Genomic DNA, 26,256 nt, shown 5'->3' on the forward strand with positions numbered 1-26,256 from the left:
GACCAGATGGACATGGGAGAGGCAGCTCCTGGGGACACCAGGGCAGTGGGTGTGATGCGGGCGTGTAGGCGGTGCAGGGTGCGGCCACAGCTGAGGATGAGAGACAGCTGCTTTCTCAACTGTGTGCAGAAGCGTCCCCAGCACATGTTGTGGGAGTTTGTGGGCACAGCCTGTCAGCATATGGTGATACAAGACTGTGGCTTCATCTCCACTTGGGCCCCCAGACCTGGGGGACCTTGAGTTCCCCTGATACAAGCAGCTAGACACTTCAGGGCCATCGGGCTCCCCTCCCATCTTCATCTCCACATCTGGCCCCTCAGCAAGGCCTATCCCTTGGCCTCAAAAGAAGTCCAGAATCCACCTACTTGTCTCTACAGCCCCACTCTGGTCCAGGCCTCAGTGTCCCCCTCCCAGGCCCTGACACAGCCCCTCAGTAGCCTCCTGCCACCTCCACTCTTGCTCCTGACAGCGCCTGTTCCCCATGGCAGACACGGGCAGGTTACGAACGTAGTCCAGAACACTCCGCTCCCCTGCTCGCAGGTCCTCCATGGCTCCCCACGGCTCCGACGGTAAAGCTGTACTTTTCCCTGCAGCCCACGGTGCCTCCGTGGTCAGCCGCGCTGGCATCTTCCCATCCGTCCTGCCTCAGGACCTTTGCATGGGCTGTGCCCTCTGCTTGGGGCGCTCTTTCTCCCTGGCTGGTGCCTCTCTTCCTTCTCGGTGTCGCAGCTGGCTGCAGTGTCCCCTCCTTAGCTAAAGTTATCTTTCGCCAGTGTTACGCCTGTCCTTTTCTTCCCTCCGCCTCAGTGATTGACATTAACTTGTTCATTCAGTTGTTTCCCAGTTGTTGTTTGCCTGTTGCACCAGACTGGGGGCCCTTGAGGGCAGGGGTTATTTGTAGCTTTGTTCTCGCTGGGTCCCCCGGGTTTGGCACAGGGGCAGGCACACAGTAGGTGCTCAATCATTGTCTGTTGAGTAAATGAATTGCGAGCTTTGAGTGTTTCAGACCCAGTCTGGCAAACCTGGAGGTCACTCCTGGGGAGACACGCAGTAGGTGTCTGGACCATAGGGTGGGCCACCTGAGGGTGACACTGAATATGAAGGGACAGGGTGGGGAGCCTGAGAGAGATTTGAGAAGCAAAATTGGTGGCAAGAGGGAGGGGCAGGTGAGGGCTGCACAACGGGCGGCGGCACCCACTCCACACCTCAGTCTCCCCACTCAGGTATGGGGTCTGGGCCCCAGTGTCGGTCGTGGCCCAGTTACCCAAGTGTTGTGTGGCCTGTAAGGGGCCGCCCTCGGGGCAGTGCTGTCCATGGCTTCCTGCGGCTGTTAGGAAAGGAGGGAGCATTAATTTATTGTCTACTGTATGAGACATTTCTCCTTCCATAGTGAACATGATGTGCTGTACCCCCAGCCCAGTGCCAGTCGCTTTCTGTGCTTCCACTTCTGTTCCATTTCGCGAGGGATACGTGTAGACTGAGGAAACAGAGGCCTGTATATGTAAATGTAGCCTGATGCTACATTTACATATAATTCCTGCGATCTTCTCATCCGCCCCGTTTTCCTCCCATTTTACAGTTGAAGAGACTGAGACTTGCAAAGTTAAATCAGGCATCTGATTCCTGACAGTAGCCAGGCTGATGGCCTTTTCTGTCACGTGGACTGGCAGAGCCTGTCCTACACCCTGACTGACTTTGCTAAACATGCCCTCTGTGCCAGTCCAGTACTAGGAGATGCTGGAACCTCAAGGAGCCTGGGGAAGACAAAGCCGGGTAGACACAAGAGAAGGCTTCCTGGAGGAGGGCACGCTGGGTGTTCCAGGCAGGAAGGGCATTGCAAAGAGTGGAGCCAGCGGGCGTGACAGCATGAGTCTGGCCGTGCCGCTGGATGGGCCTTGAATGTCGCACTTAGCGGAAGGGGTTAGCGCCGCTGGAGAGAAAGGGGGGTGCCGTGATCAGATTTACATTTTAAGGGGAAGGAGCCAAGTTCCTAGGCCCAACCTCCAGCAGCCGCCAACGCCCGGTCCCCGCCGCCGTCATCCTGGCAACGCCTGGACCTTCCATCGGCGGCCCAGGCAACACCCCACCCCTCCGCCCGCGGCCCTCGCAACACTCCGCCCACTCGGCAGCACGCGGGGCTGCTGGCAGCGCTTCCGCCTCGCTCCCCCCGCCCCTGACAGGCCCCGCTGGGCGGGGTCCCCTGGCGCGGCGCTTCCTCCCCGCCACCCCACCCCAGCCCCGCGGTGCTTCCCCCACCCCTCGTCCCGCCCCGCGCTCCCGGGCTCCCGGGGTCGATCCGGCTGCGGAGGTTCGCCCCCGGCCGCTGCCGGCTGCGCCCCCGCGCCTCCAGGGCCTCGGGAGGCACAAAGGGAAGAAGCAGCATGTCCGACCCCAGCTACTGGACGGCGGTGGCGGCTCCCGGCCACCGGAGCCGCCTGGCCAAGGGAGCACTGCTGCAGCGCTCCAAGAGGTAGGGGTCGCGGCTCCGGCAAAGGCGCGGCAGCCGGTGGAGTAGACACTAGTGGCCAGGAGTGTGTCTCCACGGTGTGGCGAGGGCCACTGTGTGCGGTGGTAGGGGGACGGAGGAGGACGCTTTGGGATCGAGGTATCCGCTTGGGTCCCAGACAGTCTCCTCTGTCCCTCGTTGCCCGCACTGTGTCTGTTCGTCAGGGTCGCAGCTGGGGTGGATGAGGCAGCAGGAAGTTGAGACCGAGATAGGATTCGAACCCAGGGTTCTATGCCCAGGTCGACCTGGGGAGGTGTTTCTTGGAAAAACTGACGCTGTTTCCTTGGGACCCTAGCTAGAAATGTTGGTTCACAAACAAATAAATACTGCGAGAGGCTGGCGTGCGTGTGGTAGTGTCAGGAGCGCCGGTCGCTGGGTTTAACGGGGAGAAAAGCCTGGCCTCTCCTAGAGTCTCAGTTTCCCTTTCTGAAAAGCAGAGATACTAAGTGAGGCCTATGGACTCTGCCGGACCTAGATTCAAATGCCAGCTCAGCCACTGTCAGGCTCTGTGACCTCAGGCAGTTCCTTTACCTCTCTGTGCTTGGGTGTCTCATCCACGCTGGGATGGGGCATTCCCATAGGGGAGCACAGGCAGAGGCTGGGCAGTGGAACCTTGAATGCCAAGTCCAAGGGCTTAGGCCCTTCTCCCAGACCATGGGGAGCCACACAGGGTTTATGAGCAAGCTAGTCTCAGGCCCCTGTTTTCTGCCATATTCTCATTCTCTGGTGAACCACATGGATGGTGCGAGATTGCCTCTCGGGGTCCCGGGCCTCCTTCGGGGAGGGCTCAGCGAATAGTCAGCACTCGGTAGATGCTCAGAACATGAACAGATGGTGCCCACTTCCCCTTTGACACCTCCTCGCCTGTTTTCAAGAATGCCCTGCCTGAGAGCAAGAGGGGGGCCACCAAGCATTTTTCCCCAAACACTGTTGGAAGTGACAGATGATGGGGTGGAGGTGGGAGTACGGAACCAGGTGAGGGGCAGGGAGAGGATGTGGGACTGGCATGTGCACACGCTCGTGCATGTGTATGTGTGCGTGTGCGTGTGTGTGTGTGTGTGTGTGTGGAGGGGGGTGGGCAGGAAGTTTTGCAGGAACCTGTGGGGTTTCACTTTTGCTTCTCTACCTCAGACTGGAGGACAGTCCTTATGGCTGTTGACATCTGTGGCCTCAGTTTCCCTGGGCTGGGAAATGGGTGCATCTGCTCTCTCCCACAGCCTGGCTTGTTGGGGTTGACAAAGGGTGGCTTAATTTGCTGGAGGAGGCACCAGTACTCTGGCTGGGCACCAGGCCCCACAAGCCTTGTCAGGAAAAAGGCGACAGGACGTGTACCCGCCACCAAAGCTGAGCTGTGGGTGTGGGCTTTACAAAATCTCCCCAGCACTGCACTGGCAGGGATGGCTCAGTGGGTCGGGCATCACCCCACAAACTGGATTCCCAGTCAGGACACACGCCTGGGTTGTGGGTTTGGTCCTCGGTTGGGGTGCTACGGAAGGCAACCAATCTATGTTTTTTTCTCACGCATCCATGTTTCTCCCTCTCTCTCTCTCTAAAAAAAAAAAAAAAGTTCCCAGCACCTTGAAAGGTCTACCAGTGGGGAAACTGAGTCTCAGAGGGACAGCCTTTGGCAGGCTGGATCTAAACAGCACCTCCTCCCTGCCATGCCTGTCTTGTTGCCTGGGTTGGTGGCTGACCATGCTTTCCCACACCTTGGCCTGCACTGTGCCTTCTGCCTGGGACACCGTTCCTGGCCCTGCAAAGCTCGAGGTTTCATCTCCCTCCCTGCACAGAGCGCCGCTGCCGAGCTGCGTTGGCGGCCCGGGGTGTGTGGGCTGAGGCACTTGCCAGCAAGCAGAGCCGTTGCTGGGCGACTGCTCTGGGAGGGTGGGGAGAGGGGGTTGGGACGATGTCGCTCCCGACTTCCCTCTGCCAGGGTGGGTGCTGGAGCCAGGGCACAGGTGGTCTCAGCCTGTACAGGGGGCTGGTGGCCAGAAGGAGCTGAGATGGAAGGAAACGTGTGGGAGATAGGGCCCAACTGTGCAATATCCTGATTTTAGGGATTTTTAAGGGTCAAACTGGCATCTGGGGGGGAGGTTTGGGTAGGGGTATTACCAAGAGATTGGGCCAGTGCCCTGGGAAAGGGTGCACAAAATGGAATGGGGGACGGCCTTAACGCCCCTGAAGGCTCCAGGGTCCTTTCCACCCTCTGCCTTATTCTCCAGAGCTCCTGCCAGGCAGGCAAAGGCGTGGAGTCGGGAGTGTGAACGCCGAGGCCTGAGAAGGCAGGCCAGGGGCTCCCGGCCATGCGCAGTGACCAGCAGGGGGCTGGAAGTGCTTCATGCCACACTGAGAATAGCAGTAATAGCAGATTTAGTAGTAGTAATATTTGTCAAACATGACTTTCGCTGGGCCTTGAAGTCTGGGCTAAGTAAGGACTGTAGGGGAGTCCAGCGAGGGGCAGAGTGGGAGTGGTTGCGCCCAGCTTCCTATCCTGCCCTGGAGCCAGCCGCGTGCGTGCTACAGCCTGCACACACGGTCCCCTGGGCCCGGGGGCCTGGGCCAGCGCCTAACCTTATCCCCACCTGCCCCTACAGCTGCCGCAGCGGGAACCGTAAGAGCCTCGTGGTAGGAACACCCTCGCCAACCCTTTCCCGGCCCCTGTCACCTCTGTCAGTCCCAACTGGTGAGCATGGGAGCAAGTGGGTGGGCACTGTGTCCTGTCCTCACCCCGATGACTCAGTTTCCCCTGGCCTCCTGCTCAGCAGGCAACAGCCCCCTGGATAGTCCCCGGAACTTCTCAGCTGTGTCAGCTGCCAGCTTCCCCTTTGCCCGGAGGTGAGTGGTCCCTGGCTTTGGGGGATGGTGTCCCTATCATGGTGAGGGGACAGGCAGGGTGCATGCACTTGATGGACCTGCCTCCTCATTGGCCTTTCCCCCTCCCCTGACCCCTGCCCTGCCGCGGTCCCTCCCTCTGGTTTCTGCCCCTGCCTCGGCCTTCTCCAGCCACATGCCTCGCACAGACAGGTAATTTCGACGAGCCCTGGCAGGGAAGAGGGGATGCCACCAGGTGAAAGAATCATTAATTCACTAAAAGTAATTCATTCACTTAACAAGAGTTGATGGAGGACCTGTTGTGTACCAGGCATTTAAATGTCACTTATTCATTCAACATTTACTGAGTGCCTGCTGTCCGCCACGCCCCGTGCTGAGGGGCTGAGGAGTGAGGGGCTGGGCTTTGGCCTTTGTGGGGGTCCTCAGTCCCGTGAAGGTGGCCAGAATGTGTCCCTCAGTACAACTCAGAGGTGGCGGCTTTGATGGGGGGAGCAGGGGACACAGGGGCGGCTGGTGTCAGGGAGGGCTTCCAGAGGAGGTGTCTGAAGGACGAGGGAGAAACACGGAGTGGACTCGCCCAGCCCGCATCGCTGCGCGTGGCCTTATAGAGTGCTGCTTCCAACGGGGCCAGAATTGGGCAGCCAGGGTTCACTCCTGGCGCCCACAAACCGCCTGGGCCGTGCCTTCCTTCCAATGCTGCTTCTCCTCCTCAGGGCTGATGGCAGACGATGGTCCCTCGCATCCCTCCCGTCTTCTGGCTATGGAACCAACACGCCCAGCTCCACCGTCTCGGTACCTGCAGTCCCACCTTGGCGGGCAGACAAGCGGGTGCAGGGTTGGAAGGGGACAGCTCTTTGGTCTCTTCAAGGGGTCAGTTGTGCAGTCCGCGGATTCCTAGCTTCTGCCAAAGTGCTGCATTGTGAGCAATGTAGAAGTCCCTGAGAGGACCCAGCCTTAGCCCCGGGAGCTCCCAGTCTGGGACGTACAGATACCCCTGGTCTGTGGAGTCAGGGCCTGGCCAGAGGGGTCTTGGGGCTGCCAAGGGAACAGGCAGAGATGGCTTTCTGGAGGAGGGGCCATCAGAGCTGGGGTACTGAGGGGTGCATAGGAGCCAGGCAGGAGCGTTTTACTGTCTGATGACCAGCCGGCAGCCTGGGCCCTGAGGGCTAATGCCGGGGTCCTGGCTGTGGCGCTGACCATCAGCCCGCGGCCCTGACAATATCCTCCTGCCAGTCGAGCTCATCCTCCCGGGAGCGTCTCCACCAGCTTCCTTTCCAACCGACGCCAGACGAACTGCGTTTCCTGTCCAAGCATTTCCGCAGCTCAGAGAGTGTGGCTGACGAGGAGGGTGGCCACCGCTCACCCCGCCTTCGACCCCGCTCCCGCAGCCTCAGGTGGGCCTCGGCCTCTAGCCCCTGCCCTAGCACCCCCCTGGGCTGGCATTTGGGCCCCACCGTGGCTCCTCCTCCCCCTCTGTCCCAGAGCCTGCCTGAGCCTGGCTCAGCCCCCTTCCCCTGGGCTGGGTCTCAGGTCCTATGTCACCAGCTGACCATCACCCCCCTTCAGCCCTGGACGCACAACAGGAAACTTCGACAACGAGATCGTCATGATGAACCACGTGTACCGGGAGAGGTTCCCGAAGGTGGGCAGTGCCCCGTGCTGGACTGGCCCCAGCACCCATCCACACTGCTGCCCCCTGTGTGACAGACGGGCACTCCCTGTCTTCCTGGCTGTGTCCCCACATCTGTCTATTTCCCTTTTTCCCTCTTGGTCTCAAATGTCCCCCCCAGTCCTCTGCCCCCATTGGCTCCTTGGTCGCATCTCTCTTCCCGCTGTCTCCCCTGCCCCGCTCTGCATGTGTTGCGCCCCAGTCCCGTGCAGTGACCAGCTCACCCATCTCCCCCGCCCAGGCCACGGCCCAGATGGAGGGCCGTCTGCAGGAGTTCCTCACTGCCTTCGCGCCCGGTGCCCGGCTGGCACTGGCCGATGGCGTCCTGGGCTTCATCCACCACCAGATCGTCGAGCTGGCCCGCGACTGCCTGGCCAAGTCTGGAGAGGCACTTGTCACCTCCCGCTACTTCCTGGAAATGCAAGAGAAGCTGGAGAGGCTGCTGCAGGATGTGTGTGGCAGGGGAACTTGGGGCTGGGGGTCCCCGGGTGGGGCAGGGCAGGGACGAGGCCTACGAGTGATATCCTCCCCCCCACCTGCCTCCAGGCCCACGAGCGCTCGGACAGTGAGGAGGTCGGCTTCATTGTCCAGCTGGTCCGGAAGCTGCTGATCATCATCTCACGGCCAGCAAGGCTCCTTGAGTGCCTCGTGAGTCCCCTCACACGGCCAGAGGCGGGGGCCGCGCACAGCTGAGGCCAGGTCCCCAACATGCACGACGCAGTTCCCGTTGTGCAGCGCTTTGAGAGGCTGCGAGGCTGGGGTGGGCCTCCTGTAGGCTGGGACAGGAGCTGAGACCCCAGAGATAAGTTGGAGCCACTGGTCAGAGTGCTCCGGACAGAAGGCATGGCATTTGCAAAGGCCTGGAGACGAGACCAAGCTTCCGCTGACCGGCCCTCTGCACCCCCAGGAGTTTGACCCTGAGGAGTTTTACCACCTGCTGGAGGCTGCTGAGGGCCAGGCTCGGGAGGGCCAGGGCATCAAGACGGACCTGCCGCAGTACATCATTGGGCAGCTGGGCCTGGCTAAGGACCCCCTTGAGGGTGAGCTGGGGTGGGGCAGGGTGGAAAGAGACTGAGGAGAGGCTGGAGTAGAGTCATGTTATCCTTGTCTCTCTGTTGCCTGCCCTTGGTCACCTGTGGGACCCTCTATGGGGAAAGTGCCCAGGATCCCAGGGTCAGTTGGCTGAACGTTGGACCCCTGATCTGCCAGGGCCTCAGGTCCTCAGTGTCCTCAAGTGCCACGTTGAAATGGGCCAGGACACCAGGGGACCATCACTGGCAATGACAGTCACATCGTCCTGCAAACTCACAAAGGCTGTTCCCAGTTTCGTCCGACTGTGGCCGTAGAGGTGGACTCGGAGTCAGACGGGCCACCAGTAGGGAGGAACCGCCCCCGGCAGCCAGGACAGCGGAGTCAGTGAGGGGAGCATCGGACTTGAGTTGGCCTGGCACGGGGGTGGGCAGGGCAGGCTCTGGGCGGAGGCGATGTTCAAGCTGAGGAGGGAGAGGTGACCAGATGCTGATCTGGGGGAGACCCAGGAGGGAGAGTGAGAAAGTCCCTGAGGTGGGACTGTGCCTGGTGTGTTGGAACAACAGCAAAGAGGGGGAACAGCTGAGGAGCGGAGCAAACAGGGACGCTGGAGGGGAGGGGAGGCGAGGGGGGTGGCAGGGCCTGGCTACGGTACAGTGTGCACCCAGTGTTATCGCGGTGTTGGGTCTGGGACCCGGCTGCCGTTACCCCATGTAAAGCTGGGCAGACTGAGGCTCCAGGCAGATGAGGTTGAGTAGGGGATCAGACACGGGTGCACCTGAGGCCAGACCCCTGGCGGACTGGCCCTGTGGCCAAAGCCGTCCTCCTGTCTGTCCAGTGAAGATAATGCAGGTAGCGCTGGGGGTGGGCCTGGTGTCAGAGGGAGCAGGAAGTGACCAGACAGGTGGCTGCTGAAGCTGTGCAGGCAGATCACCTACCCAGCCCACTGGGGGGCCCACTGAGAATGGAAGGGGCTGCATTTGAACCCAGGCCTCCCTCACCCCTGAGGCTCCGCCGCCGCATACTAGTCTAGCTCTGGGTCCATGAGACACTCTTCATTGCCACTGTCACAACTTACAGTTCAGGCACCACTCCCTGAACAACCTTCTGCCAAGCCCTGGGGCTGGGCTGGACTGTGAGGGCTCCCCCTAGGCCACACCCTGAGCTAGGAGGTGGTTAGGTCTCTAGGCGGCTGGTCGCAACTGACGTTCACTGGCCCAAGGCTTGGAGCCAGGGTTTGATGAAGGCCAAGCAGTCAGAGTGTGGGCTGCTTGCTACCCTCCTGGACGGGTCCTCAGTTGTTTAGTCCAGCCTCCTGGGTTTGCCTGAGACTGGGACACAGCAGGGACTCGTTGGCAGTATCCTGGGAACTGGCCAGGGGAGGCTCCACGTCCCCAGCTCCAGATGGGCTCTGGAAGCCTCAGGAAATCTCTGGGTGACAGACAAGAGCTCCACTTAAGGCTCCTCCTGTGTCTTGCAGAGGTGGTGCCTCTGAGTCACCTCGATGACAGAGGACAACCCCCAGCACCCGAGTCCCTGGAGGTGAGGCATGAAGCGATGGGGACCCACATATTTTTCAGGGCAGACCAGGCAGCCATGGGAGGGTCTAGGTTTGCAAAAGTTTTGCATGACTGGTGCTTAATAAATGCCTGTGACTGTGGGGGCAAGGTGGCAGAAGTTAGATTGCCGTGCTGCACAGGTTGGGCAGGCAGGGCTCGAGGGGGCACTGGAAAGGTGCTTTGGAGGATGTAAAGGAGTTTTCGGGGAGGAGGGCGCAGCTTGAACAAAAGCTCGGAATCTCGGACACTGAGTTGGGGAAGTTTGGATGGGAGGGAAAGTAGCATCAGGCACTGGGACTTGGGGGCTGGAAGAGCTCATCTTACTCCTCAGGGGGGCCAGGACCCTGAACTCTTCTTCCCCCTAGAGCCGTGCCCTGGTGGGCCCATCACGGAGGAAGCCGTGCGAGAGCGACTTTGAGACCATCAAGCTCATTAGCAATGGGGCCTACGGGTAAGTTCTTGGGTCCCTCATAGACCCATTTCTCAGATGCCTGTGGGGATAGCTGAGGGCCAGCGGCCCCTGAGTATACAGACAGGGAAACAGGCCTGCAGAGGGACGTGGAGATGCCTCACAGCCAGGTATGGCCTCAGACAGTCTCGTCCGTGATCCAGGTGCAGGGGGTTCTGATCAGGAGAAAAGATGACCACATGGTGGCAGTAGCACGCCCTGAGCATTATTTGTCACCAACAGATCTGCAGAGGGGAAGTGGAGAGTCTGTGACAGCATGAGACCATCGCAGTGAGATGGGAGAGGGGGCCAGTAGCATGGCGGGGAGTCTCTGGGTTAGAGAGCCCCAAAGGGCAGCAACAGCATGTGCAGGCTCCTCAGAGCGCCAGGGTTTGTCTGTGGCTGGGGGTAGTGGGGTGCGGTTTCACCAGGTATGTAAAGCCAGCAGGCGCTAAATGGCTAAAAATCTGCTTCTTTGGACTATATTTAAATCCGTTTGAGTTTGGCACAGGATTTTGAGTTAACGGGTCTCAGCCTGGTGTGAGTAAATAAACATTCTAAGGGTCAGCACACCAGGGCTGCATCTGGTTCATTTATAGGACACTGAGGAGGGCAGCTTAACCCGGGGAGAGGGGCCAGGGATGGAGGAGAGTGTCCCAGGTGGAGAGCTCAACGCAGGCCAGGGCCCAGCAGATGGGGTCCTGGGCCCAGGTCTGTTCCCCGCGCCCGCCAGGGCCTGGAGCTCCAGCCTCAGCAAGCCTGGACCTTCTCCCAGGGCCGTCTACCTGGTGCGGCACCGGGACACTCGGCAGCGCTTCGCCATCAAGAAGATCAACAAGCAGAACCTGATTCTCCGTAACCAGATCCAGCAGGTCTTTGTGGAGCGCGACATCCTCACCTTCGCCGAGAACCCCTTTGTGGTCAGCATGTTCTGCTCCTTTGAGACCCGGCGCCACCTCTGCATGGTCATGGAGTATGTGGAAGGTGTGGTCCCTCAGGCGTGCATGCCTCTAGCAACAGGGAGCTCACCCTCTACCTGGGAGAAAGCCTCTCCTTGGGCCGGGGTGGGATGCGCTCTGATCTTCATGGGGTCCCGGCCTGCCCTGGGAACCCCATGGTTCTAGACCATCGGTCTAGAATGGGGGATTAGGGTTGGGAGAGCCCAAAGAAGAGTGTAAGGGGAGGACCCTGGAGGATAGGTGAAGGATGTGCATCCTAGGCAGGGGAGACTGGTGGACAGAGGCCTGGAGGCTGGAAGAATAAGGGAGAGGTCAGAGTAAGGAGTTTTGACTTCAGGTTACAGTTCGGGATAGAGTAGGGTCAGTGCAGGAGCAGGCACTTACCACCACACTGCCAGGCAAGGAGAGGCCGCATGCGCTTCAGAGGCACCCTTAACAGAGCTGCTGCCCGCCCGGCCGGGGCAGAATCCGGAGGCAGGGTCTCCCCTCCCCAAACCCCTGCCGGGTTTTCCACCCTGGCTCTGGACCACCGGGGACCTTTTGCACCAGGCAGGGAGGGTGCGGAGGCATTGTGCAGGGCTGTAGAGCCTAGGCCCCTGAGCATCTTTGCCCCCTGCAGGCGGCGACTGTGCCACACTCCTGAAGAACATGGGCCCGCTGCCCGTGGACATGGCCCGCATGTACTTCGCGGAGACGGTGCTGGCGCTTGAATACCTGCACAACTACGGCATTGTGCACAGGGACCTCAAGCCTGACAAGTGAGCGACTGGAGCTTCGGGGGTGGGGCCTGGGAGGGTTGAGGGCGGGCTTTGGAGCCATGCAGGGGGTGGGGCTCAGAGGGGCACAGGGGCGGGGCCTCAGTGGGGTCTGGGGCTGCTCAGGATCCCCACCTACCTGGATTCTTTTGGCATCATAGGGACCCTACTAGCAGGAAGGCAGGGAACTTGCACATGTTGAGCACCTGGTGTATACGGAGAGAGCAGTTACTTAATAGGCACTTGCTGTATGCAGCAAAGCGACTCTGCACTTACGGAGATGAGGCCAGGCAAGGAGAGGGAGTGTGCACTTAGGATGCATAAAGTGAACATAGGAAGAGATCCTGCACTCAGAGCTGCTGCCGCACAAGGGGGGAGAACGTGCACTTAGACGCCAGCTATATGCAGGGACAGGGAACATACATGTTGTAAGACCTGATATGTGAAGAAAGGGACTATTAGTGTCTTGAGCACGTGTTATGCTTTAGTGCAGGAAATAAAGGAGACGAATGTTTATTGGGAGTCTTAGGATGTTTATTTTATTCTAGTATCTAGTAAGCACCTACTACTATGTGCCAGCTCTCTATGGGGAACTGGGGAGAGACATGAGCATGAGTGTGAATAACCCTTCATGCTTTGTAACCCCTACGTAATTTTAAAAGCACTCTCCCCTGCATTCATTTAGCACCTGCTGTGTACAGAGGAAAGGGCCCACCCATATATTGAGCGTCCTCTGGATAAGGGGGAAGAACCCCATGTTTCTCAGGCACTTGCTATGTGGAGTTGCGAACATAAGCAGTAAGAGCCCTGCGTGTTTTCAGGGCATCTTGTAATTTGCAGGTAGCTTAGAAAACAAAGCAAATGTGTATTTGGCACCTGCTGTGTACCTGGGCCGTGCTCGATGCCTTAAGGAAGCTCTGTGCCCCGTGGGCCTCTGCAATCATCCCAGGATGGGGTGGGGGCTTCTGAGTCTCTCAGGTCAGACCCCAGTGAAGGGCCTGCCCCTCTCGGGACCCTCATCTGCAAGATGGGGTGGGAAGTTGCCCAACCTTAACGGGTTGAGAGAGGGATAGGTGCACACAGGATGTGCTTGAGAAAAATACCGTTTTATTTTCACTTTGGAAAATTCCAAGTACACACCAAAATCAAGAGAAGGTACATTGGCTCTCTAGGGCTGCCATAACAAAATACCACAGACTGGGCAGCTTAAGCAAAAGAGATTTATTCTCACAGTCTGGAGGCCTGAAGTCCAAGATCAAGGTGTCAGCCGGGCCGCACCCTCTCTGAAGGCACCAGGGAGGGGTCTGTTCCAGGCCTCTCTGAGCTTCTGGTAATTTCTTGGCTTGTGGCAGCATCACTCCTGGGTTCACTTGGCATCTTCGCTGTGTGCATGTCTGTGTCCAGATTTCCCCTTTTTATAACAACACCAGTCCTATTGGATTAGAGGCCGCCCTGCTCCAATTTGACCTCATCTTAAATAATCACACCTCCAGTGACTCTACTCCAAATAAAGTCACATTCATAGTTCCCGGAGGTTAGGATTTCAACCTACGTATTTTGGGGGGACACAGTTCAGCCCGTAACAAGGAGGGTATAGTGCCCCATGCCCATACTCAGACTCCACAGCTACCAACACTGGGCCAATCCTTTCTCTCCTCCCCACTGGGTGATCTGGAGGAAATGCCAGGCATTGTATCATTTCATTCATAAGAAGGAAAAAACTTAAGTAGCATATATACTCAGTGTTCAAGAAATGAACAATTTTTTTGTAACCAGGAGCTGTGTGTTTCTTTTTTACTGATTGACTTGAGGGGTGGGGAGCAAAACATGGATTTGTTGTTGCACTTACTGATACATTCTCTAGTTGATTCTTGTATGTGTCCCAACGGGGGACGAAATCTTGGCACGCTGGGACCATGTTCTAATGACCAGGCTGCCTGGCAAGGGCAAGAAATGAACATTTCTTAGATGGCGTGCCTGCGGGAATTCAGGAAGCGTTGGCTGTCTTGACCTGGCTTTGGCGCTGGGATGTGTGCTGTGCCTGACAGCTGCCCCACAGCAGCTGTGCACAGCGGTTGCTCAGGAAACGCCCCTTATTTTTAAAAAGCACCAGATGCACAGAATAGGTGCGCGGAATTGTTTCTTGACAGGTTTGAGGTACACAGTAGGTGCCAAATAGATGGCTTATCCAACAACTTGGATATATACAGAGAGTTCTATAGTGAGTTCTCCAAAAATTTATTTTTAAATTGTAGAAGTATCCAGGAGGCGCATGAAAATGTGACTTTATGAAGATGGAGCATGTGATTCTGTCACTTAGCAAACCATTTATATACTTAAGCAAGAAAATTAAACAGCAGCATACATGGTAGATATGCAGGTTTTTAAAAAAATGAGTCTACTCAGGTACTTGGTGCGTATCTGTATACACCAAGTGCTCAAGATATGTTCATTTTTCAACATGATAGGCAAATGAGAGGTGCTTGCAAAGTGTTTAAATTGTTACAATAATGGACGCTTGCACAAAAACACTCTGTAGGTACCCGCCGCCCAAGTAGGTATTCAGGAAACTGTTGGGAGATGCTGTGATTCTCAGGAAATTTAGTTTTGCACAACGAAGTATACAGTAGGTGTTCGATAGCAACACCAGATATACCCAGTAGGTGCACAGAGATGTTTGCCAAATGTGTAATAGCCCCCGTTTGTGTGATAACATGGCTGTGCACCAGAAGGACTTCTCAGTCCTGGGGGGTCTGCTGGGTAGAGCCAAGCCCCAGGGCAGCAGGAGCGGCCAGCACCGGGCCCAGCCCTGAGCATGTTGCCTGCCCGCCCACAGCCTGCTTATCACCTCACTCGGCCACATCAAGCTGACCGACTTCGGCCTGTCCAAGATTGGGCTCATGAGCATGGCCACCAACCTCTACGAGGGCCACATTGAGAAGGACACCAGGGAGTTCATGGATAAGCAGGTGGGTGGGCGGGCACCCCCGAGTGCTGGGCCCCCTCCATCTGGAGCCCGACCCCAGGATGTGGCAAGGCTTGGCGGCAAAAAGGAGGAAATACACTGCCCCCTTTCATTCCACCAACCCCCTATTCCCACCTGGGCCCAGCCTCCCGGTCTCTCCTGGGGTTTCTCCTGGGCTGGGGGCCATCCTCAGTTTCCCTGTTCTGCCTGGCCCAGGTGTGCGGGACACCTGAGTACATCGCGCCCGAAGTGATCTTCCGCCAGGGCTACGGCAAGCCGGTGGACTGGTGGGCCATGGGCATCGTCCTCTATGAGTTCCTGGTGGGCTGCGTGCCCTTCTTTGGAGACACCCCTGAGGAACTCTTTGGCCAGGTTGTCAGTGGTGCGTTCCCCACCCCCCGGGGCCACGGGTTTTAGCCTCTGCTGCACTGGGGCCCAGGGCAGAAGTTTCCCCACCTGTGCTAGAGAGGGGAGCGGTCCCACGTGTGGACCATTCACCTGTGGTGTGCCTGGCGCCCTCTGGGCACTGGGGACATGACTGAGGGCGACATGGACAGTCCTTCTGGCCCTGACTGCCCAGTGGGCAAGAGGGACAGTAAGTGAGATAAATGAGCAAATTATGGAGTGATTAGATGCCAAAAATGCCAGGAAGGAGAAGCAGAAAGGGGAGAGGGCAGGGTGCCGTGTGCTGCATTAAATAGAGGGCCATGGAGATGACCTGTGAGCAGAGACCTGGAGCTGTGAGAGGCAGCTGTGGACACAGAGGAGGGAGGGCGCTCAGAGCAAAGGCTGTGAGGGGGACCTGTGGGGGGAGGAGGTGTGCTCAAGCAGCAGGGGAGGCTGATGGCACAGTGAGTGAGGGGAGGCGTGAGGCAGGAGAGTCCCTACCCTCTCACTCCCCCCCCCTCTCATTTTAGATGAGATCATGTGGCCAGAGGGGGAGGAGGCCCTTCCATCCGACGCCCAGGACCTCATTACCAGGCTCCTCCGGCAGAACCCGCTGGACCGTCTGGGCACTGGTATGTATGGAGCCTGGGGCAAACAAGAACTCTACTTAGGCTGCACGGAGGAGAGGGACTTGGAGCTGGGGTTTTGAAGGATGCATGGGAGTTTGCCAGGTATTCGCACAAGACCTTGAAGTAATAGCAGGTAGCTTGATCTGGTACCAACAGGGGGCACTGAGGCTGAGTGAGTATGTGAGCCTGCAAGATCTCCACCGACCGTGTCCTAAGGTCCTCAGCGGCCCAGCCCAGGAGATCCCAGTATTCCAGTTTTCCCAACCACCTACTGGATAATTAAGGAATTGTTTGAGACTTGTGCATTAACCCATTAACGTGGTCACTGTGGGTCATGTTCATAATGAAGCTTGGCCACGGGAGAGAACAATGGGGCCAAAGTTGGGAACAGGGCACCTTCAGGTAGTCAGCTCCATGCCACGGAATAGAAACATGTGGAAAAGGCCCAGGAAGGAAGCCCTTCTAAGGTTCTGGGGTTTTTACAGGTGGTGGTATCTCAGAATCCAGCAGAAGTAAGAGCAGGGCCTGGGTTCAAGCCCAGCTCTGCTCCTCTCTGGGCTCTCAAACAGTGGCTGGCTCCCCACTCCCATCTTTCTGGTTCTGTGTTGGCCAAGTTTCGGTACCCACTGGCCCAGAAGGCTGGGGGCGGGACAGGAAGGGCCCCACTGGGCTCATCCGGGCATGTCTGCAGGAGGCACCCATGAGGTGAAGCAGCACCCCTTCTTCTGGACACTCGACTGGGCAGGGCTTCTGCGACACAAGGCCGAGTTTGTGCCACAGCTCGAAGCCGAGGACGACACCAGCTACTTCGACAGTGAGTAGGAGTCCCAGGCGGGGTGGGAGTCTGCCAGGGTCTCTGCTGAGGCTCGGCTCCTTACCTTGGGCCTGGCGCTTCCGAAGTCCTGAGCTTTCTGAGGAGCTGTGCAGTGTGCCCCGCGCGCGGCCCCCGCCCCCCAGCTGGGATTTCTTGTACTTCTGGGTTCAGGAGGTGCAGCATCCCCTCAAGTTGTGGAAGGAGAAACCAAGGGACTGAGTGTGGCACCCTGTTGCCTGAGGTCTTGCAGCAGGTTCAGCTTCCCAGCATGGGACCCCATCTGGGAGGGTGGGGACCTTGCTGAGCTTTTGTGGAGGGGCCCCCATAGGCACTTCAGTGGACCCCCCCCACTCAGGGCTCCAGCCAAACACAGCAAATGCCCTCGGTTTCCAGCAGCTCCTCCAGAACTTTCTGTGTGACCTTGGGCATGTCAGACATCCTCTCTGAGTGTCTTTCCTCTTCTGTAAAGTGAGGAACATGCCTTACGTTTGAGGTGCACAATTTTCCTAATTCTGGGTGACCGATCTCAAGGGTGAAGACACTAAGGCTCAGACACACGAATTCCCACCCGCGGTCCCACAGCTCTTAGGGACAGAGCTAGGATGGAAGGGACTCCCAGGTCTTCATTCTGTTGCCAGAGCCTCTTGTCAGTACACACACGAGGCATGGTCCCGCCTTGAGGCCTTTACCCTGGTGGTACCCCTGCCCCATGCTGCCCGGGATGCCCTCCCCACATCACGTCACCTCCCTCACGGCCACTCCGCGTGGGCTGCATGTGCCTCTTCCCCCCTGCAGCACGCTTGGAACGGTACCGGCACCTGGGCTCCGAGGACGACGAGACCAACGACGAGGAGCCGTCCACGGAGATCCCACAGTTCTCGTCCTGCGCCCACCGGTTCAGCAAGGTGGGGCCCTGGATGTAGCTAGCGCTCAGGGGCCACGGCGAGATGTTTGGTGGTTGGCATTTTTTTCTTTTACGGGGGTAAAATACAGCATAAAATATACCATTTTAGCCATTTTAGAGTGTACAATTCATTGACTAGCACATTCACAATATTGTGCCATCGTCTCTGTCAAGTTCCAGAACATTTCCATCACCCTCCAAGGAGCCCCCATCCGCACTAGCAATCACTCCCGACACCCGCTCCTCCGGCCCCAGACAACCACCAGTCTGCTCTCCGTCTCTGTGGGTTTGCTGGTTCTGCACATTTCATATAGATGGAATCACACACGATGTGGCCTTTTGTGTCTGGCTTCTCTCACACTCAGCATAATGTTTTCGAGGCTCATCTACGCTACAGCATGTCGGTGTTTCAGTCCTTCTTGGGGCTGAGTAATGTTCCATCATGTGGGTGGACCACATTGTTTTATCCTTCATGAGCTGATGGACATTTGGGTTGTTTCTGCCTTTTGGCAGTTGTCCCTAGAGCTCCTATGCTGAGTGTCATTTTATAGCCTCACAAGCTTAACTTCTTTCTTTTGTTTATAATTTGATCAAAAAACCCTCTGCACTACTTATGGGGCTGGGCCCTGAGCAGATTGTCCTGATCATCATTAGAAACTCCGGCAGCGTCCCCCTTGGTACCTGGGCCTCCCTGAGCCTCGGCTTCTCACCTGCACAGTGGGCTACAGACTCTGCGGTCTTTAGGGACATGCTAAGTAAGGATTGAAGGAAGTGAATCGCAGGGAAGCATTGGGCATGTAGGAAGTGCATGTGGCTCCTGCCTCCATTTTTATTGCTGTTATTTTTCATTACTTCTCAGGTCTACAGCAGCTCTGAGTTCCTGGCTGTGCAGCCGACCCCCACCTTCACCGAACGGAGCTTCAGTGAGGACCGGGAAGAAGGGTGGGAGCGCAGCGAAGGGGAGTGTGGCCGCCGGCCGAGCACTGAGGTCCGGTAGGTGGGCTGGGCAGTATAAGCAGATCCAGCCTCTAAGCCTGATGGGAGGTGGAGCTACAAAATCTAACATCAAAAAGAGCTTCCTAGTGGCCTAGTAGAAAAGGGTCAAACATTGGCCAGCCTGTCTGACCTCTGCCAATCTAGCCCCTATCATTACTCCCTTTGGCTTTGCATTCCTAACCACACTAAACACAAAGCATCTATGTACCATCATACTGCTAGGCTTTTGCCTATGCTGTTTCCGCTGCCCAGAATACTCTTTGCTAATAAAGTCCTATTCGTTCTTCACAGCCCAGACTCAACAGAAATAATAAATGTCTGCTAGAGGATGGGCTTTGGCAGCTGGGTTTTAAAAGATGAATAAGAGTTCTCCAGGTAGACACAGAGAGTGGAGCAGGCAAAGGGAACTCACCCTGTATTTACAAATTGCCTCTGACTTTAGGCTGAGAGTTAAGATGTGGCCACTGGGGGGCGCTGAGTGTCCTGGGGTGAGGGACCTGGCAAGTGTGACCTTGGCTCTTTCCTGCTCAGACTGAGGTCCTGGACATCCTCGGCTTCCTCCTGCTACTTATCTTCTTCCCAGCCTGAGAGGGGACCTAGCCCATCTCTCCCGAGCACCGTCGGCCTGGACACAATGCCCAAGTTTGCCTTCTCGTCGGAAGATGAGGGGGCCAGCCCAGCCCCTGTGGGCCCCAAGAGGCCCATCTTCATTCTTGGGGAGCCTGACTTGCCCCCTGCAGCCACCCCAGTGATGCCCAAGCCTGCAAGCCTCTCCGGTAGGTGGTGCCCAGGGTGGGAGGGGTGGTATCATGGAACGTCTCCTGGAGGAAGGACAGTTTTGAGAGGTTTTGAAGAATGAGTGGGTGTTCTGCAGAGAACATTGAAGATCGGAGAGGTCAGGGCTCTGGAGAAGCCTTGGGCCTCAGCTTGGTCCCTAAGGAGCCTCCAGCTTTGTCGGGTCGGGATGGGACAGGAGAGAGGGACGGGTCTGGGGCGCTCCAGGAGAGGCAGCTATGGGTCTGATGAGGGGGGGAAAGGCTTCCTGGAGGAAGCACCTTGAGATGTGCGGCTTTCCGGGGAGAGCAATTATAGGCAGGGTACACAGGAAGAGGGACTTGCCTGAGCAAAGGCCAAGAGGCTGCGCTGTGTCCACACTGACCTTGACCCCCTGACCCTGCTTACCCCCCAGCCGACCCCACGGCCCTCAGTCAGGCACGCCTGCGGAGCAACAGTACTGGCGCCCGACACTCCACTCCACGGGCTCTGGATGCCGGCCGGGGCCCCCGCCTCGGGGGCTCTAAGGACCCGGCCCCTGAGAAGTCCAGGGCCTCCCCCAGCAGGGGCTGCGTGCCCAAGTCAGCCTCAGTGTCCGCCCTGTCACTTATCATCACAGCCGGTAACGCCCCGGCCCTGCCTTGGCCTTGCTCCTCTGTCCACATCCATGTTCACCATGGGGAGGGGTCTGCTTTGGCTGGGATGTCGGGAGCTGGAGGGTGATGTTTGGCCTGAGTCCCAGGAGAGGGGAGGGGAGACATGGGGGACTGGCGTGTCCTGGCAGGGGGACCACGCCCAGAGCGTGGGGCGGCAGTGAAGCAGCCAGAGTGGTCAGCATGGTGGGAGGGGAAGGTTCCCTGTGGGGGGCCCACAAGGGAGTGACCCTCTCCCTAACTCGTTTCTGCAGATGATGGCAGCGGGGGCCCCCTCATGAGCCCCCTGTCCCCACGCTCACTGTCCTCGAACCCATCATCTCGTGACTCCTCTCCCAGCCGAGACCCGTCTCCTGTGTGTGGCAGCCTGCGGCCCCCCATTGTCATCCACAGCTCTGGCAAGAAGTACGGCTTCAGCCTGCGGGCCATCCGCGTCTACATGGGCGACAGCGACGTCTACACTGTGCACCACGTCGTCTGGGTGAGCTGACCGGGGCGGGGGGCACGGACAGCCTGACCTGGTTTGGGTCTGGCTATGCCCTGCGGAGGTGTGTTTCCTAGTCTGTGAGGTTCGAGGGCCCAGGACAGGGAGCTGGTGCCCCTGAGTCTTTGCTGCCACCCCTGTCAGTCATAGGGAGGGGTTTGGGGAAGAGGGACAGGGCTGGACAGAGGGACAAAGACCCTGAGTGGGCACGAAGCTTGCGCCTCGTGCTGGCAAGTGCACAGTGAGTGGGTTGTCCTCCTCCTCCCCCAGCGCAGGGCTTGGCCCAGCCCCTCTCCAGTGGTCATTCCCTAAACAGCCCCCAAGGTCAGGGAAACTGAAGCAAGTGAAAGGCAGCAGCTTGCTGGCGTCTCCGGTTGCCTGACCGCCAACCCTGCCATCTCCCCACAGAGCGTGGAGGAGGGGAGCCCCGCCCATGAGGCAGGCCTGCGAGCCGGAGACCTCATCACCCACATCAATGGGGAGTCCGTCCTGGGGCTGGTACACATGGATGTTGTTGAGCTGCTGCTGAAGGTACCACCCCCCCTCCCTCCCCCACCGCCCGCCCCCCTCAGGGCCCCCAGTATCCCCACCACCCCTTGGCCTCTACTGCTGGTTCTCCGTGGATCTCCCCTCCACCCACACCACTCTTCCCAAGTCCAGGCCTGTCCTCCCCCTTCCCTCAGGCTAGGATGCATTTCCTTCTTTGGCCCCTAATATCACCTCTAAAAACCACTCCTCCAGGAAGCCCTTCCTGATCCCCTGGTGTCTGTGCCATCTCTGCCTCCCTCGACCAGATGTCCTCAGGGGCTCAGGCCTGGGGGTCGGGTCACGGGAGGAGGTAGGCCCCCGGGTGAGTAGCTCCTGGAACCACCAGAGAGGTGGCCAGCTCATCGGATGGGCACACAGCCATGAGCATGTGTCTTTAGCCCAGTGGATGGTAGGTTGTTAGGTGAGACATGACTGGATAGGGCCTGGGGCTTTGGAGGGTAAGTAGGGGATTGGTGGGTGGGGGCGCTCACGGGATGGAGGCACATAGGAGAGACCCTTCCCCATCGCTCCTGCAGAGCAGCAACAAGATCGCCCTGCGGACCACGGCCCTGGAGAACACATCCATCAAGGTGGGCCCTGCCCGAAAGAACGTGGCCAAGGGCCGCATGGCGCGCAGGAGCAAGCGGAGCCGCCGGCGTGAGACACAGGACCGGTGAGCAGTCAGGGAGCATGGATGGGGGAACCTGTATCAGCTGGGGTGGGTGGGTGGGGCACTGGAGGTAGTGGTCCCAAAGCCCCCGCTGAGAGCGGGGGTATCGGACTACCCGGGGTTCTCACCCGCAGGCGGAAGTCGCTCTTCAAGAAGATCTCAAAACAGTCGTCAGTGCTGCACACCAGCCGCAGCTTCTCCTCCGGCCTCCACCACTCCCTGTCGTCCAGCGAGAGCCTCCCAGGCTCCCCCACCCACAGCCTCTCCCCCAGCCCCACCATGCCCTGCCGCAGCCCTGCTTCTGATGCCCTGGCAGGTGGGTGCACTCAGGACCACCTGGGGAGGAGGGAGCAGGCAGAGATGGGAAGGTGGAACAACATGATGTAGGGAACGGATGACTGGAAGGGCCTTTCCAATTGCCAGGCAGCCTGGGCCTAGGCAGAGATAGGGGCAGGGGCAGGCAAGCGTCTGCCCGGCAGAGGGAACGTCGTGAAGAAAGGGGTCTAGACGGGAGGGATGGGAAAGCCAGGGGAGGCCGGAAAGGGGGCCCTGGGGGATGGCTCAGGCCTAAGAGCGGGGCTTGGATTGGTGGGCAGTAGGGAACCACAGAGGATGTGTGGGCAAGAGAGGGCACGGAAAGATCGTTTTGGTGCAGGAAAGGATGGTGACTTGGTCCAACAGTGAGAGACAGGCTGGGGCAACCCAGAGGAGAGGCAGGGAAGGACTCTGGAGGAGGACCAGAGATCTCCTCCTCCAGGAAGCCCTCGCTGATTCCTGGTGACCCCAACCACTTCTCTCCCTCTGACCACCCCTCAACTCGACCTAGGGGTTGGGGGTTACCCATGCCATCTCTGCCTTTCTCAGACCAGGCAGCCTCTGGTGTTGAGGCCCGGGAGTGGGGAGGTGAGCAGGGCCCTTGCTGGATAAGTCTGGGGACGAGTGGACAGATGGACTGTGAATGGGCATCTTTGGCCCAATGAGTGATGAGTCGTTAGGTGAGAAGAGGGTGACTAGGAGCCAGGGCTTTGATGGATGAGTAGCAGTTCACCAGATCTAAGCCAAGGGAACAGGCTTGCAAACAGCAAGAGGCAGAAAAAGCAGGGATGGCAGGTGGCCACGTGGAACATTGTAGGCTTCGGCAGGTGCAGTCAGTCTCAGGGCCCCACCTCAAGGCGAGGGACAAGGCCGGTGGCCCTGACCTTCAGCTGTCACCCACAGACACCGCATCCCCACCCAGTGCATCTCCGAGCTCCAGCAGCCCTGCCTCTCCAGCCGCTGCTGGCCACACCCGCCCCAGCTCCCTGCATGGCCTGGCTGCCAAACTCGGGCCACCCCGCCCTAAAGCCGGACGCCGCAAGTCCACCAGCAGCATCCCACCCTCCCCCCTGGCTTGCCCACCCATGCCTGCACCCCCGCCCCGCTCGCCCTCGCCCCTGCCTGCACCCGCCCGGTCTCCAAGGTTGCGCCGGGGCCAGTCGGCCGACAAGCTGGGTACAGGTGAGCGGCTGGACGGGGAGCCAGGGCGTCGCAGCCACGGGCCCGATGCTGAGCTGGTGGTCATGCGAAGGCTCCACTTGTCCGAGCGCCGAGACTCCTTCAAGAAGCAGGAGGCCGTGCAGGAGGTGAGCTTTGATGATCCAGCCGAGGAGGCCACCAGGCCGCCCACTGTGATGCCGCAGATTGAGGTGGAGGGCACTGAGGCTGTGTCCGGAGCCCTGGAACCCACTGGGAAGGACTGATCCCTCCCATCTGACCTCCCCTTGGCCTGGAAGTCGTGCGTTTTTTGTGCAAGGTTTTTTCAGTCAAGTGACACCTGAATGGAGACGAGGCCACCAGCCTGTGATGCCCAGGAGGCAGGAAGCCATCACAGTCCTTGCTGGAAGGTGGAGTCAAGTGCCTCCACGTTTTGGTGCCCATCAGTGAGGGGCGATAGGGCAGGAATGGGGGATGAGGGTGGCATTGTAAATAGCAGCAAATCCCTGTGACTAATTTATTACTTTTTGTAAACAATAGCCTGATGGAGCCGCCCAGGTCCTGCCCCTTGCACCTGGGACCCCATTTGCAGACCCTGCCCCTGGGGCTCAGAAGGAAGCACTTTGGACAGGTTACATGTGTTCTTATTTTCTCATTTTTCTGTACTTGTAAAAAAATTTTTTTTTTAGTTTTTTGTATTTTACTTGATCCCATCGCTGACCCAAGACCCACCGATGGGGATGCAGCCCAGATCACTTGTCCAGGCCCAATTTGGATGTGACCTAGAGAGACTGATTCCCCTCAGCCACAAAACCGTCATCCCCATGATGAACTGGATGGTGAAGGCTGCTTCCCACCATCATAGCCTCCCTCCGTAAACCAGCCTGGCTAGAGTCTGCCTCCAGTCCTTTGGGCTTAGGGGATGTGGGAACTGGGGCTTCAACTAGCGAGTAGGAGTTCACCAGATCTAGGCAGAGGAGTCACCCGCTCCACTGGGGGACATTAATGCCCCAGGAGACAGAAGCCTCAAAGGGCACTGCTGGGGCAGACGAATGTCCACCCTGGCCAAGATTCCACATGTCTCATGCCCACCAGCGTGAGCACTAGAACATGGGATGTCTGTGAAATACCCCCTGATGGTTCCCTCAATGTGTCAGAGCCTCCCTGGGATGAAATTTGAGTAGAAACCCCAAATTGGGGGGAGTGAAACCCATGTCTGAATCTTAGTTTCACTCTTGGCTCTGGGAAAATGGCTTCTCCACTCCGTGCCTGGGTTTCCTGTTGTTTACAAAACTAATCCCAATGACTTTATGTGCCAAGCTCTTTTATTTGTGGCTTGTCCCTCAGCCAGCCTTGAGAAGGCTGGAGCTGGTGTCATCACCACCATTTTAACGACAAAGAACAGAGGCCTGGCGAGGGGCAGAGACAAAGAACAGAGGCCTGGCGAGGGGCAGAGACTTGTCCCATAACTGAGTCATGCAGCCAGGCCCCGCTGTGGGCCTTGTCAGCAGAGGAGCCTGAATGCAGAGCCTGATGGCAGGTACAGCTAACTCCAGCCAGCCCCTGATGCTGTGTGGCCCGTGGGGGCATCTCCAATCCTCCGTCTCCCATTTGGAGGTGGCTGGCAAGATCGCTGTGCCCCACATGGCTTTGGGCACTTCCCAGATACTGCAGCCTGCTCTGTGTCCTCCCCGCCCCTCTCCCAGCACTGCCTAGTGTGGGAGCTAGACCAAGGCTATGCATGACTTGCTTCTTTCTTCCATCATGAAGCTGACAGTGAATAAAACCTACATTGACAAAGAGGAGGTCCCATGTCTGGATTTATGAACAAGGGCCCAAAAAGAGTAAAGGAAGAGTGGGGTGGGGGTGGGGTGAAAACAGACCCCTGCCTCAAAGTCATTTGAAGTGCGTGCTGACTGCTGCATTGGAGTGCACTGAAATTCTTCCTGGTGGCTATTCCTGTCCTGGTCTCCTGCTGCCCCCTCCTTATTAGTACTCATCCTGAGCTCCACCCTTGAAAGTTTCCTTCAGCCCCGGCCAGGAAGCTCAGTTGGTTAGAGCATCATTCCAAGTTGTCGGGGGTGTGGGTTTCATCCCTGGTCAGGGCACACCTGGGAAGCAGCCAATGGATGCATGGATGGGTGGAACAACAAATCAGTGTTTCTATCTTTGTCTCTCTTTCTTTCCTTTTCTCTCTAATTCCGTTTCATTCAGACACCTGCCTGGGGCTCTGAACTCTGTTCATAAATAAACCACTTTTGTGTCCTTTTTATCCTTGCATGGGCTGTGCCCTAAAATTACGCTGGTCTCCACCCGAACCCAGCTCAGTCCCAGTATGTTTGGTTACTTAGGGAGTTCTCAATCAGAACCCTTTGGCCACGCCCCTGTTATCGAGCGTCTTTGGCTAATAGCCGTCTGTATTTGGTCCCCTGTTGGGCGTGTTCCGGCATAGGATAGGCGGGAGTTCATTCAGCTGCTTCCGGACGCTCTGGGCTGCCATGGAAACGCCTTCGACCCCTGCTTTTTGGTCCACGGCTTGCTCGCTTTCTCTGATTTGTTGTTACACTTATTTATGCATTCATTGGTTGATACTTTTATGTGTCCTGACACGGGATCGAACCCCCAGCCTTCGTGTATCAGGAAGTAGGCTCTAAACAACTAAGCTACCTTCTGGTGTCCATAGCTTTCTGTGGTAGCCTTTTTCCCACTCCGCGGCCTCCTGTTTCCTGAACTCTGGGTCGCATCGCCCGCCTTCTGCAGCCGTCCATTCTTTAGCTATTTCTGGAAGCTGGTGGCCCGTCTTTCCTAGGGCCTCATTTGGGACCGAGCAGGCTCGACTCTCCAGAAATTCCAGTCTCGGGACTCAGCTTCTATTCCCAGTCCTGCAGAAGCACGCTCGGCCACTTCCAGGATCCCTCCGGCATCTCTAAACTCCTCCGAGCCCAGTTGAGCACAGCCGAACCTAGCCTCCGAATCATTCGTCAGACCCGATTGCGCTCGGCTATTCCAGACTCTGAGTCTTATCTAAAATTAGCCAAGTCCAGCCGTGGCTAACCTGGGAATCAATCATCTGATCCGATTGCGCTCGGCTGTTTCCGGAAATGATTGTCTATCTGCGGGGCACCCTCTACTTTCCAGTCCCGCGCGAGTTTGTTCGGCTCTTTCCGGAAACATTCGGACGTCCCCAGGCTCCACCTCGTCATTCCTTCACCCGCCCGACCC

At 57.9% G+C, this 26,256-nt stretch overlaps 1 protein-coding gene across 1 annotated transcript; it reads left to right on the forward strand.

The window, feature by feature from the left end:
• Positions 1–2,381: 2,381 nt before the first annotated feature.
• MAST3 (microtubule associated serine/threonine kinase 3) lies at positions 2,382–24,815 on the forward strand. The gene is made up of 26 exons (XM_054578810.1): positions 2,382–2,470; positions 5,101–5,189; positions 5,272–5,341; positions 6,052–6,130; positions 6,572–6,732; positions 6,905–6,980; positions 7,249–7,458; positions 7,554–7,655; positions 7,915–8,047; positions 9,517–9,578; positions 9,961–10,046; positions 10,819–11,027; positions 11,622–11,760; positions 14,594–14,726; positions 14,939–15,104; positions 15,640–15,741; positions 16,430–16,552; positions 17,348–17,457; positions 18,316–18,449; positions 18,984–19,228; positions 19,642–19,848; positions 20,134–20,360; positions 20,772–20,894; positions 21,428–21,564; positions 21,696–21,877; positions 22,780–24,815. The coding sequence occupies exons 1-26, from the start codon at positions 2,382–2,384 to the stop codon at positions 23,298–23,300; spliced, it is 3,915 nt and encodes a 1,304-aa protein (XP_054434785.1). The 3' UTR covers positions 23,301–24,815.
• Positions 24,816–26,256: the final 1,441 nt, after the last annotated feature.

The sequence above is a fragment of the Pteronotus mesoamericanus genome, unplaced genomic scaffold (assembly GCF_021234165.1).
Source record: "Pteronotus mesoamericanus isolate MK-2021 breed Mesoamerican mustached bat unplaced genomic scaffold, CSHL_Meso_final contig_502, whole genome shotgun sequence".
Lineage (NCBI taxonomy): Eukaryota > Metazoa > Chordata > Mammalia > Chiroptera > Mormoopidae > Pteronotus > Pteronotus mesoamericanus.

Coding starts and splice junctions, on each gene's coding strand:
- MAST3 (XM_054578810.1), top strand. CDS start 2,382: ATGTCCGACCCCAGCTACTGGACGGCGGTGGCGGCTCCCGGCCACCGG. Junction 7,656..7,914: donor CAAGGCTCCTTGAGTGCCTC/GTGAGTCCCCTC, acceptor CTGCACCCCCAG/GAGTTTGACCCTGAGGAGTT. Junction 19,849..20,133: donor GTCACTTATCATCACAGCCG/GTAACGCCCCGG, acceptor TCGTTTCTGCAG/ATGATGGCAGCGGGGGCCCC.